At 38.3% G+C, this 13,472-nt stretch overlaps 2 protein-coding genes across 4 annotated transcripts in view; one reads left to right on the top strand and one right to left on the bottom strand.

The window, feature by feature from the left end:
- LOC126979515 (lateral signaling target protein 2 homolog) overlaps positions 1-9,756 on the top strand; it is a 65,340-nt gene extending 55,584 nt beyond the window's left edge. For 2 of the 3 annotated variants that reach the window (XM_050828831.1, XM_050828833.1), the window contains exons 13-14: positions 4,320-4,483; positions 5,879-9,756. In XM_050828831.1, the coding sequence (XP_050684788.1) occupies positions 4,320-4,483; positions 5,879-6,009 (295 nt within the window). In that variant the 3' untranslated portion in view covers positions 6,010-9,756. The remainder of the gene's footprint in view (positions 1-4,319; positions 4,484-5,878) is intronic. The other variant, XM_050828832.1, reaches the window with a different exon arrangement.
- Positions 1-13,472, bottom strand: part of LOC126979529 (zinc finger protein 429-like) — a 247,894-nt gene that overhangs the window by 66,360 nt on the left and 168,062 nt on the right. The gene's annotated exons all lie outside the window — the stretch shown is intronic.

Below are 13,472 nucleotides of genomic sequence, written 5' to 3'. Positions count from 1 at the left end.
TGTGGTTTTAGTGATATTGCGATCCTTCCATATTTTCCTCAATTTATCCATAGCCGATCTGGAGATTGCCATGCGTCGTTTGATTTCGTCTATGCAGCCGCCATTATTTGAAATCAGTGCCCCCAGGTAGTAAGTAATATGTAAGTAGGCACTACCTCGCAATTTGCTACTTTCTTAACCTCTGGCGAGTTGTTCTTAGCACGGTCGACAATCATCACTTTGGTCTTGCTGCGATTAATTCTGAGGCCAAAATCAAGACTAACGTTTTTCAGCCTGTGTAGTAGCTCTTCCATATGAGGGATGCTACTTGCGAAGAGGGTGGTATCATCCGCGTAGCGTAAGTTCGATATGTTTTGTCCTCCAATAGTGATACCGTCTGTCCAACCATCCAAAGCAATTCTCATAATCAGTTCTGTGTAGATGTTAAACAGTAATGGAGAAATTATACATCCTTGTCGGACTCCTGCACTGGGGTGGAAACTGTTGGATAGAACCTCATCGGTTCGCACTGAGGCCGTACCATCTTCGTAAAGGTGCCTAAGAAGTGATACCAGATGTTTTGGGGTACCCATTTCTAGGAGAGTATTCCAGAGTTTCGGCCACTTGACAGAGTCAAACGCCTTGGAGAAATCAACAAAACAAATATATGTAGGTTTATTGAATTCTCGGGATTTTTCGATTATCTGGCGGATGGACAGTATCTGCTCCCGTGTACCCTTTCCTTTTACGAACCCAGCCTGCTCTGGCGATATTTCTCTAGATAAATAGGATTTCAGACGCTCATTCAAGATGTGAAGAAGGATTTTGCTAGCATGGGGTATCAGAGCAATCAGGCGGTAGTTGCTGCAGGATTTGGTGGAGCCTTTCTTGTGTAGAGGGATTAACACGGTGTGCGCCCGATCGCGAGGCCAAGCGCAGGTCCTCCATATGTTGTTGCACAGCGCGTGGAAGATTTGTACACCATACTCTCCTGACGCCTTGATTGTCTCTATAGGGATAGAATCTCTTCCTATTGCCTTGCCATTTTTGAGATGTTTAATGGCTGCTCTTACTTCATCTTCCAGTATGTCAGGCTCCAGTTCATTGGTATTAGGCTCAGTTGAAGGAAAAGAATGCGACTGCGGATCAGTAGGCCCTCCAGGTCTCGGAAATAACGTCCAGTTCTGTTACCGTTTCTCCCCCGGCATTCCCTATAGCCCACGTTTTGGAAGAGAGGGTTTTCGTGATGGACTTGATCTTGTGGTGGAGGTCTCTGGATTCGTGCTTATCAGCATGAGCTTCTACTTCGGTACATATTTTTTGAAGATGAGTGTTCTTATCTCTCCTGCATGCCTCCTGAATACGTGCTGACTTTGCGTTAAGGTCCCTCACGTTAGCTCCTGAAGCCTTCATCAACCTTCTTTCCTCAACAAGGGTTAAAGTACTGTCACTCATCCAGTGCTGTCGTTTACGTATCCCCGCAGGTGTTTTTGATTCCTTGACAGCTTTGGATATGAGAGCTTTCGCCTGATCCCAAAGTATGTCTGAGCTCTCTGTATGGGGATACAACTCCGTCCATTGACTCCAGTTTTGCTCTAATACAGCTGAAAATTTTGAGACATTGTCTACTGTTAATCGCCTTTGATTGGATGTTTTTCGAGCTGTTTTCTTAGTTTCAGCTTTATTTTGGAGATCAAAAGTTGGTGGTCAGATCCACAATCGGCTCCAGGAAGCGTGTGGGCGTTCCTGATTGAGGTTTTCCATCGTGACCTGATTAAGATATAATCTATTTGATTGCGATAATTCCCGTCTGGTGAAGTCCAAGTATACAGTCTCCTAGGGTGGTTTTTAAAGAAACTGTTCGCTATAATCAGGTCGTTTTCTGCCGCGAATTGCATCAGGCGTTCTCCTCTCTCATTGCGCTGACCCAGTCCATACTTTCCGGCACAAACGCTTAGTTGATGGGCATTCATACCTATCTTTGAGTTAAAGTCTCCCAGTATAAGCAGAAGTTCTTTTGGGTATCTTAGAGGTAGCCGATTCCAGCTTTGTATAAAAGTTCTCCAGATCTTCTTCACTCGCAGTAGGAGCATATGCCTGTATTATGTTTAAGTTCACAGGTGAAGCTTTTAGCTTTATGGTTAGGATTCTGTCACAAATGGGTTCATATCCCACTACACAGTCTTTTCGGTCTTTTGGCAGGACAACAGCGACTCCATTCCTGCTGTGCGTGTCGTTACCGGAGAAATAAACGACATGGGTGTCCGTTGTGAAATGGCCATTTCCTTTCCAGTGGGTTTCACTCAGACCACAGATACTGAGTTTGCAGCGAGTAATTTCTCTTTCAAGAATGTCAAGCTTTCCAGGTTGGAGTAATCCGCGCACGTTCCAAGTACCTATCGTTTGGGTGTGGCACATCTTTACTGAGTTTCCAGTAGTCCATTTTCCATGTGTTGCCTGGTTTCCTACATCCACATGGCCGGTAGCCCATTTCCCACCGACTGCCCCGGACGCAGCACGGCGCCGGTTGCTAAGCGGGTCGCATGGCCACTTATTATTCGTTACTTGTACTGACATGATGACTTTCATGGGAAAATAATGCAGTGGTTTCCCGTTGCCTTCTGTATCAGGCATTTCAGGAAACTCCTAGGCCGCTGTCACCTCTTCTGACCGGTTGGCTGATCAGGCCCGCCCAAATCAAATCAATAACCTATCGATATAAAGCTTCGGACTATAACTATATTGGATATAACTATGGATAGATAAGATCTTGTCATTAAACGGTGACAGCAATGTATCCGTAACTAGAGATACGTTATTGAAAACGACCGTTAGTCACATAGCGCATCAGTGGACCGACTATTCTCGTCAGCGTGTCATAGCTCTAATAACTAATTCATCACCGCTGGACTGAACGTGTTCATATGTTTTCATAGTAATCAACTACACTCGACGAAGGTCAGCGGTGACCGTCGATCGTGCACTAAATGCAGCCTAAAGAGGTTTCAAGTGTGATATATATGAATAGCAGTAAATTATGCAGATTATATGATTCAAGATGGACGGAAAGAGTTACGGAATGGATGCCATGGGAAGGCTCTAGTCAAAGTGGGAGACAAAAGAGGAGATGGCGTGATATTCTTACTCAAACAGTTCCGGACTGGATGAGAATAGAGATAGAGCCTATTGGAAAGTTTTATTGTAGGCCTTAACCATAGAGCTATTACCTACTACTTATTAAACTTAACCATATAGTTAATTTATTTGTACTATTTAGTCTAATGTCACTTGTGGTGGTGATGCAGGACGGGTCGTTCCCCTCCCTAAAATATGGTCGAGGGAGTCGATAATGGAGATGACGGAGGGAGGGAGCTACAATCCTGTTACCAGAAAATATGCTTCATGTGTTTAAAATTAAAGTTATTATTAAGTTTATTCATTTACGGTGTGTGTGGATTAATGCATCTACTCTACTCAATAACTCTTGTTTTTACGTATTAATTTACATAATTTATTTTTTTGACATATTCGTGTAATGCGTTGAGTATTTGACGTTTGAGTGTTATTGTTGCATCACTTTACATACATTGTAACTGAAATGTTTTGTAAAAAGTGAAAGCTGCAAATGTTGATTTAAATGATGGCATTGAGTTTCTTGCCATTTCTTCTCATTATAGGTCAAATTTCGTAGTGGCGGTACATATAAAAAGAAAAGAAAACTTTTGACATTCATAAGTGTCATTTCCTTGATCTACATGAATAAAAATATAGTAAAAATTTATTTTTGACATTGTACCACCACACATTTATTAAATTACAAACTAGAATGAGTAATAAATTCTTAGAGCTAACTAATTAAACCAATTAAATAATACAATTTATTGATAAAAACGAAAAAGGCACTGTGCGGCAGTGAATGTCGTCACCAAATGGAGTTATAACTCAGATATAAGCTGAAATGGCGTGGCGCCAATGCAGCACTGGTTTTCAGTAGCCCCAACATTATTGAGTCCTGGAGTAGCAGTGACTAGTGATTTTTTAAATTATAGTTATGAATATAGTTCAATTGAAGTTAAAATCAGTAAATAACGTGAATTTGATTTGATTTGCTATAACTGTGCGTAGTAGTAGAAGCTTTTTCGATTTTCATATAAGGCGCCCGGTATGAGAAAAATATGGAGAGTAAAACCTACTCATCAAATGGGATAGTAACGTTTTTCTCATTTAAATAAAAACAGACTGTCTGCTCGACAAATAAGGCATCAATTAGCATTGTATTTACCTGTCGGCCACCTAGCGTTGCTTTTGAAAATTATTTATTTCATTTAATATATGAATAGCAGTCGAGAGCCGTCGTCGGGTATCGAGCGGGCCGAGAGAGACGGGCGAAGCGACCGTGTGGAGCGGGCGCCCGAGTGGGTGCCGGATATAGCGTGCGCGGCTTGTATGAGATGCGGCGCACACTTCACCGCCTTCCGCCGGAGACACCACTGCCGAAACTGCGGTGAGTCAGCATTGGACGATCCATATATTAACCCCGTGGACAAACTCGTAGACTATGCACTTTTTTTTAATCTTTATTTATTTATAGAGGGTTTGATCACAGAGTGAACAACCCTCAACAATGGCTCAGTTTGCTGCTTTTTAAACTTTCAATGGCGACATCTCAAGTCAATTTCCTAATATGCAAATATTGGGTTGGTTGAGCAGGTTGTCAACCGTAAAGTGGATCCTGTAGATGAAGCCACAACCTTGAGTGTTGAACAAAGCAAACAGAATTTTATAACGAGGCGGTACTCGAACAGTTAGCTCAGTTGGTTAGAGCACCGGCCCGGAACGCCGGAGGTCGCAGGTTCGAATCCCGCATCGTTCATAAAGTTTTGTTTTTCAAATTTTATTTGTGTATTAATCCTAGATGTGAGGGTTAGCACTTTAAAAACATAAGATATTGTTTACATTTTATATTATCTCCTATCTAAAGCTAGCTTAACCAACATACATATATACTCTTAGCTTCCTCCGAAAGGGGGAAAAGCCAATATAAGATAACATGCTCCTATTTCATATAAGTTCCTTTGGAATTTCAGAGAACATTTCGTTCTTCTTCTTCTTTAAAAAAAATAATTCTTTCAGCCTCGATTGGGGCACATTCCACCATAATAATATGGTATGAATCCACAATTCTATCGCATTCTACCACATAAAGGTGAGGTTACTTTACCCATAAGATACGCAAAGTTATTCAATGGAATATGTCCGAATCGAAGCCTCAAAGCTGTAACAATGTCATACCGGTCATATTAACCTTTTTGAACCAAAAATTGTTTTCAAAATTTCAGTATGAAAAAGGCTATTAGTAAACTTAGACTACCTATGTTATTTCTTTTTCTAATCTTATCATGTAGTGTACACCTTCCTTAAAGGCCGGCAACGCTCCTGTGATTCCTCTGGTGTTGCAAGAGAGTATGGGCGGCGGTGATCACTTAACAACAGGTGACCCGTACGCTCGTTTATCCTCCTATTCCATAAAAAAAAAATCATGTCGTGTGCAATTGTTTTATGTCCCAAATAAAATTAGTTAGTGACCCTGCATACTGAGCTAGAAATTAATATATTTATGTTTAACGGTATATTTACCAATTTCTTTAAATATTGTATTATTATATTTAAGTTTAAAGATTATATTGATTGAATATATATAATAAGTAATAATAAACCGTTCGAGTGATGTATGGTTCGTAAAACTTGGTATGTCTCAGTTGGAAAAGCGCTCAGGCAGAAACCGGGAGCTCGCGGATTCGAATCCCGCATCGTTCCTAACTTTTGTTTACAAATTTAATTTAAAGCCCTTAGAAAGCGCATGTGTGCGTTTGCTCTAAAATCAATATTTTATTTTCAGGTAAAGTGTTCTGCGCGTCGTGTAGCTCCAACTCTATTCCATTACCGCGCTACGGACAGATGAAGCCGGTACGAGTTTGTGAAGAGTGTTTCCAGAGTGTAGCGACCTCGTGCCGAAACTTGCAGCGGTGAAACTGATATTGTGTAGATATAGACGTTTAGTAAAAGGTAATAGTTAAAGACCGGGAGGATGTTGGCGCTGTTCTATTTTTATAATATTCGAAATGACCGGAAAACGATTTTAGATAGAATGAACTAAATAAGAGACAATTATTTACAGATAACGCGCGAGTTGAATGCAGAGTTCAGAATGCGATAGTCCTGTGACCTAATTATAATTGATTGCCATAATCATAAGTGTGCCGATAAATTTAAACAATGCCTTAAGCTCATCAGATTAACGTAATTATTATATAAACTAAACTTTGCCTTTCTTCAACACTCGTGCCGTAAAAATTTTTCGCCATTTTTCGTGCTTGGCGATAAATAAAAACTCGTAATATCAAAGAGCTCGCTCTTCACCCCAGACCCCGACTGCATTCAACTCGCGCGCTAACTATATTTATATGGGAATCTTTAGGCTGAACCAATAGATGGCCCATTCTAAACGCTCCACAAACTAACTAACGCCTCAAGGCGAAGCATACCGAAATGTGACACAAATTTGTCATGTAACTGAAATTTTTAATTTCAAAACCATAACTTTGGTAGACAAAAACAGTAGATTAACCCCTCTTGTGTGATTTTATCCGTTCTCGTTGGCCGGTTTTTAAATACGACAACAATCACAATATTTTATTTATACCCACGTGGATATACATTGACTTAGAACCACGGGGTTATTTTTCATTAATTTATGGAATACAACAGTTCCTAGAGCCGTAATTTTTGACCTTTTAAGAAAATATTTGATACAATCAAACTATATTTTTTTATTGATTCCACAAAAGCGCAAACACCCCCAAGTATAATGTTTACTATAATTTGAAAATTATTGTTTAACCGCGGTGATGTAATCTTATTGTTTATTAACAATAATTGACGTAATCAAAATCGATGTTTAATGGAGCATTATTGCTGCCTATATATTCATTGTTAGGTTTATATTTAAGTTTATTACAATTGTACTGCCAGACAATTACAAAAATTAGTAAATTAATATTAATATTGAAATTTAATTGTATATCAAGTGCGTATTTGTTTTTTTTTATAGCATATCTGCATAGAAATATTGCCAATTTGTTAGAACAATTCAATGTCTAACGTCAATGCTTTATTAAATTCATATTTAAGGTGTAGATTTTTATGACTCCTTCTTTCTATTCCTTTGCATGTTGGTGCACAAATTCTTGCTTGAAAGTGTGCTGGATAAAGGATGAAATAATTTGTTTTTGCAAATCACAAACATTAAATATTTACAAAATATCGTCGTATAATTTGCTGTGCTTATGATCTCATTTCCATTAGTTTCTTCATACATCCACTTGGGAGTACCCAAATTCAAAGTATTGAATTGGCTATTTTTTTTAGTCTACCCTCAATTAGTGCCTATATCGAGGCAATGCTCAGAAGCGGTTGACTATGCACTGTTAAATGAAAGTATAATTACTTGAGTGGTTCTCATTGACGTACTAGAAGCAACTAGACTCGCAATCTTTATCAATCCTTAAAAATTATACTTTACATTATAATTTACTTATACATATAACATTAAAAGATTCATTCAAATTAACACATTATTTCGTGGCAGCAATGTTCAAAGTCTTATGTATACGCTCATAAGAAGATCTTTGATTATCATGTGAAATGTGAATGAAACAGATGGGCGCGAACACGAAGCAAGAACATTCTGTTTTAGCAATTGAAATGAATAACATTTAGCAAAATGATTAAAAACGTGAAGTTGGTTACTCAATTTTGTTAATTTAAAAGGGCAGTTATCTGAAATACGAGACACTCCATAATTCTTAAGTTTGGATATGCTGTTATTTGGATAGTTTTTCACTGAACACTTTGTCATTGCGTGGCGTTGTATTCAAAGCGCGGTTGACACACAACTGAACGAAAACTCCAAATGTTTTGCTTTACACAATTTTTGAGCTTGATTGTGAGTCGAGTTCTTTATTGCACTTCAATGGTTGTACTGCGTAATCCATTTTGGTTATTATTACTCTAATTGGTTTGGTAGACTTTGGCTTACATCGTTACGAAGTTTTAAGATTTAACGATTGTAGATTGTCTTAAAATCGGCTCGTGTATGACGAACTTTGTTTGCGAAATTTATCATGACACTACATAGTTTTTAAAGATAACTCGCTACTTGTATAGGATTACGTTATTAGTAAAAGGTGGAGGTCTAGTGTAAATTGAGTTATAAATAAAATTGTGAACTTTCGCAAGTGGTTCCGTGTCTGTTGTACTTTCTAGTATCTGTTTGGCTTTACTCTAGGGTTCTTCGATTTGAGAAGAAAATAAAATCCAGTGGGAGGCTCGTTTGCACAGGATGACGGCAAGATTATGGATACCATAACAGCGCCTTTTTCTGCCGTAAAGCAGTAATGTGTAAGCATTATTGTGTTTCGGTCTGAAGGGCGCCGTAGCTAGTGAAATTGCTGGGCAAACGAGACTTAATATCTTATGTCTCAAGGTGACGAGCGCAATCGTTATTGTAGTAACATCAGCTGAGCGTCCTACTCGTTATTGTCATAAAAAAACGTCTTTAAGTTTTTTTCTTAAACAATATGATTAATTTATGTACGCCAAAGTCCACCATTGAATTAAACATAAATACAATTAATTGTATTATTTCCATTATTTCGACTGATGTTAATATGACTTTCTTTTCTCTAATTTTCTAAAGTCAGTAAGGCTCTCTAACGTTTTAACGAATTGTTTTAGTCGCCAAACATGTTTGTTATACGAGTGAAATATTATTTTACTATCTCTACATTTATCTGTATGTGGGCCCCTATTCGAGACGTTGTCTTAATACTAAATCCGTGATCAAGCGTATTTTGTCTCTTATGTTACGATTATGAAAGCAGTGACAAAATTCACTGTCGAGCAACGTTTTGGAATTCGGGCCTTGCGAACCGAATTGAACTTTGCATTGTTGGTGGCTAAAACTTAAATAGTATCATAATCAAGGTTAGATGTGTTATTTCAAAAAAAGTTAAACATGTGTTGAACACTCGTTTTAAAGAAGTTCTATTACAAATCTGTTTCTTTCTGTTGTTTAGCGTTCGACAATCTTTAGGCATTGCTTATATTTGAACACGAGTCGAAGTTTGTCTAAGGTGTGTCTAACGGATAGATCATATTCATATATGACAGATAGGTGACAGCTGTCAAAAATTCCGTTCAGTTCCTTTGATTGTTCCAGTACACTTCAGTTTATGTTGTGTTTAACGACGTTTTAGTTAAACACAAGCTGAACATTGTTTTGTAATAGAAAAAGATAAACTTCATTTTAGATGTCGTTATTTGTAGGTCACTGACCTTGTTATATTATAGTTAGGTCACTCTCTAACAAAACACGTGTCTAAGCCATGTTTAAATTATTTTTTTGTAATAACACAGTTAGTGTTTAATAAAGAGAGAATAATATTTGGAGTTACTGTTAATTTAGAAGTATTATAAATCTATTTTTAAGATGTTTATATTTCTAGCAGAAAATCGAAAAAAAGGTTTAAATATTATATTCCATATTGTTTTTTATAGTCGTTGATTAAGTTAACATTTATAATAAGATTGCGATGTGTAAATTTTGTAAATCCTTGATATTGTAAAGGGCAGAAGTTGTTCTTGGTATTTGTATGATATAAGGGTGACCATAAAGTGATATGTACCTATTGTAATATATGTAATGTTTATAAGTTACTATTGGTTTTATTTCGACTTAAATATCCTTATATAAATCCAAGTATTAGTATTATAAGTATTATTTAAATAAAGCGCTTTTTAAGGCATTACATTATTACAACGCTTGTAATTGTAGCTATGTTTTAACATTAATTTTTTACCTAAAAGCAGGCCTGTCTCACTCCCCGTGTAGGTATCGAAATCGTAAGTATGTGCGGCAGCCTCTACAGAGTAGGCAAGCGAGTAGGGACTCACGAGCGAGAAGTGACACACGTGCTAGCTTTGTCGACACCTACTTCAGAGATCCGACCGTTATTTTAAAAATGGAGAAACATAAATAAAGCAAAGCATATTAAAGGCCATTGCGATCCAAATTTAAATTTTTTGAAGGTTCCTAAAGACGCTGAAACAATCTTATTTAAAGTGATTATTATTATAATGAAAATACCTTTCATTATAGCTACCTATTTATTTCCTATATTGAGTAGGTTTGACTATGTCGTGGTTTCCCAACGCATACATTATTATGTGCAACTTATGTAGGTTTGACAATGAAAGAATATTTATGTAAAATTACGATTTATATTATATTATATTTAATTATATTATAGAAAAAACTGAGCTATTTTTATGAGATGATTTTATACTAGGTAGGTACAGTTTTAGGTAAAGAAGACAACCCTAATCTCGTCAGAAGAGGTAAGAGTCACGCGATAGAAAGAGCGGCAACTTCTTGGTGATTAAAAATGTAGGTTAGTAGCGCTGCGATCTGAATTGCACCTTATTGTATGACCGCAAGAGTCCCTTTTTCTTTAATTGAATTTGCGGAGTGAGACTTCCGTACTTGTCCAATTATATATTCTATGCTTATGTGAATAAGGCGTTTGACATGAATACTTACTTAATTATGAAGAAGTTGAAACCGAATTCAACTAGATGGATTTAGTCAAGTTATTGAAATCTATTGTCATGTCAACGACGGAAGTGGCGGATGTGGTTATCTTAAATTGTTAAGAATCAGTGACACTCTTTTAAAAAAAAAATAAAAAAGGTATTTAGGCCAGCGGGCAGAAGACTGGAGGCTCATTATTATTTTTGTGGTTTAATAGCTATTCTATTCCTACATCCAATTTGTAGAATTGTGTCCTTTGTAAAAACGGAATTGGTGTCAAAAGATAAGTATATTTGATAATTTAAAGAGATTCTGTTAGAAATTATTTTTATGCTGACTAGACGCCATTTTGGTTCTTTAATGTCCACATTGTTATTTGTTATAAGATTTCTGTTAACCTTTTGAACCAAATAAACCTTATAATTATTAATATTATCTTGATCTAGCTAAATCACAGGGATAACCTGTTATTTTCTAAAATGTGAGTACTATAGAGCTATGTAACGGATGAATAGTTATTTCCTTGAAATTTGTAATGGTAGTGGTGGTTATGTATTCATTAAATATCTGTAAATGCTTTTATGTGTTATTATTTCATCGACGGGGTTAATCAAATTAATTACCAAATAGATTGGAATATATATATTACTTAGGTTCAGGTTTTTAGGTAGTTAGGTACATAGATACTAGTTGAGGTTATGTATTATTTCAGTGAAGTAGGCTTTTACGTATATTATTAGGTGCAGTTAATTAATGGGTTTTAACACTAAATTTAACATTTTTAATACAGTCAGTTTTATTCAAATGTGTAACGCGTTATTCAAAGAAATTGCTTCTATTCCTCACTCGGCTTTAAATACCTTTTTGGTTAAATGGTATAACTATGGATATTGAGGAACAGGTTACGAGTTCAGTTCTAACTGGGAACATTGCATATGGCCAACATGGAATTTGCCAATCCAGATAGTAGTGCAGATGCGATTGTTGAGAATATGAAGCAAAATTTTGCTGGCATGCGAGATGAGGGATAAGGTTCGATAATTGCCGCAGCTCTTGGTTGACCCTTTCTTATGCATCGGAAGAATTACGGATTCCGAACAGTCCCGCGGCCAATCACCGTTTTGCCAGACGTGTGAGTAATTGGTCGCTTCCTGGTGCCTTCCTATTCTTGAGAGACTGTAGAGCATTAGATATCTCGGAACGAAGAATCATGGGCTCCAGTGCTAGGTCCCTCCAAATCGGGGTAACTTCGGGCGTTGAGTGGGGATCTGTGTACAACTGCTCACAGTAGGTACGCCATCTTTCGGCAATTCGGTTGAGCTCGTGTAGTACAGTGCCGTCGGCATCTTCTATAATCCACGATTTAGATTTGAACTGCTTGGAAAGGAGTCTAACCTTCCTGAAAAGGTCTGCAGTTTGTAGCTTGTTCGAATGTTTCTCAATGTCGCTGCAGATGCCCTCAATGAAGTTGTTGTTGTCGCGGCGACAACTGGCTTAAATGGCTCTACTAAGCCCGGAGTATTGAGTCATTACTTAATTATCTTGTAGACCCTTTGTTTTTAAGTGTTTCCTGCGTTGAATTGTTAGCTCAACAATCGGAGATCCGGCATCCTCTCCTCCGCTCCGGCATTTTCCGCTTTGAGATCTGGTCCAGCACATCGTTGATATGACCTTTCAAGTGTTTCCACGGAGTATCAGCGTTAGCGTGTTCATGCGCTGGGTCATCCCTTAGTTTGGCCTCTAACGCCTCCCGGAAGAAGGGTCGCTCATGAGGAATCAGGCTTCTGGGTTTTGGCGATTGGCGTCAAGGCGCCTTTAAGCGGAGCAAGAAATTGGTCACGAGTAGGTTATGGTCAGAGCCGCACTCTGCGCTGGGATAGGTTTTCACATACGAAACTGAGGATCTCCAGCGGGTATCTAGAATGATATAGTGGATTTGATTTCTGTGCCTATCGCCTGGAGATCTCCATATGTATAAACGTCTTGGATGATGTTGAAAATACGTGTTCATAATACTGAGATTTCTGGCTGTACAGAACTCGGTCCGTTTTTCACCCCGTTCATTCCTATGCCAAGTCCAAATTTTCCAACTGTGCTTCTGATATGGTCATCCGTAAGTGTACTACCGACTTTGGCATTCCAGTCACCAAGGATCATTTTAATTTCCCGACCAGGAATTGAATTCAGCGTTTCCTCCAGTTTCCGATAAAAGTCGTCAATTACCTCATCTTGAGCTTGTGCCATTGGCGCGTATATTTGTAAAATATTCAGCACACACGATTTGGTGTTCAGCTTCATTGTAAGGATTCTATCCGACACCGGGTTATAACCGAGGACATACTTATTTATGTGTGGCGGCAATATGATTCCGACCCCGTTCCTACTCGAATCTTAACAGCCAGTTCTCTGGCTGTTAAGATTCGAGCGCCAGTACATGGTGTTCCCCGCCGTAGTGTTGAAGTGGCCATCACCACGCATATGAGTTTCAGCAACGACCAGTATGGAGATATTAAGAGATTCCATTTCCTTTTCCACGATGGCCAGTTTGCCCGTGGCAAATTTTGCAGATCTCGGACTTTCCAAGTGCCGATGCGGCGATGGGTTCGAATTGAGGTCACCGACAGTAGCACTTTCTCCCTCTGAAGCCTGTCGACTCACCCCAGGGGAAGCTTCGGTCGTCAATTTCACACCATCCAGCCCGGGTACTGGGTGGCGCCGATGGTTAGTCGGGTCGCCCAACATACTCACTTTTTCTATTTCTGATACCATAAGGGGGGTTTTCATGGGAAAATCATCGGTGGGCTCTCACATCCTTCCGCGTTAGTCTTTTTACAGGGTATTT

The sequence above is a fragment of the Leptidea sinapis genome, chromosome 3 (assembly GCF_905404315.1).
Source record: "Leptidea sinapis chromosome 3, ilLepSina1.1, whole genome shotgun sequence".
NCBI classification, from domain to species: Eukaryota; Metazoa; Arthropoda; class Insecta; order Lepidoptera; family Pieridae; genus Leptidea; species Leptidea sinapis.
Note: the sequence above shows the minus strand (reverse complement) of the source record. Positions and strands in the feature narration are given on the sequence as shown.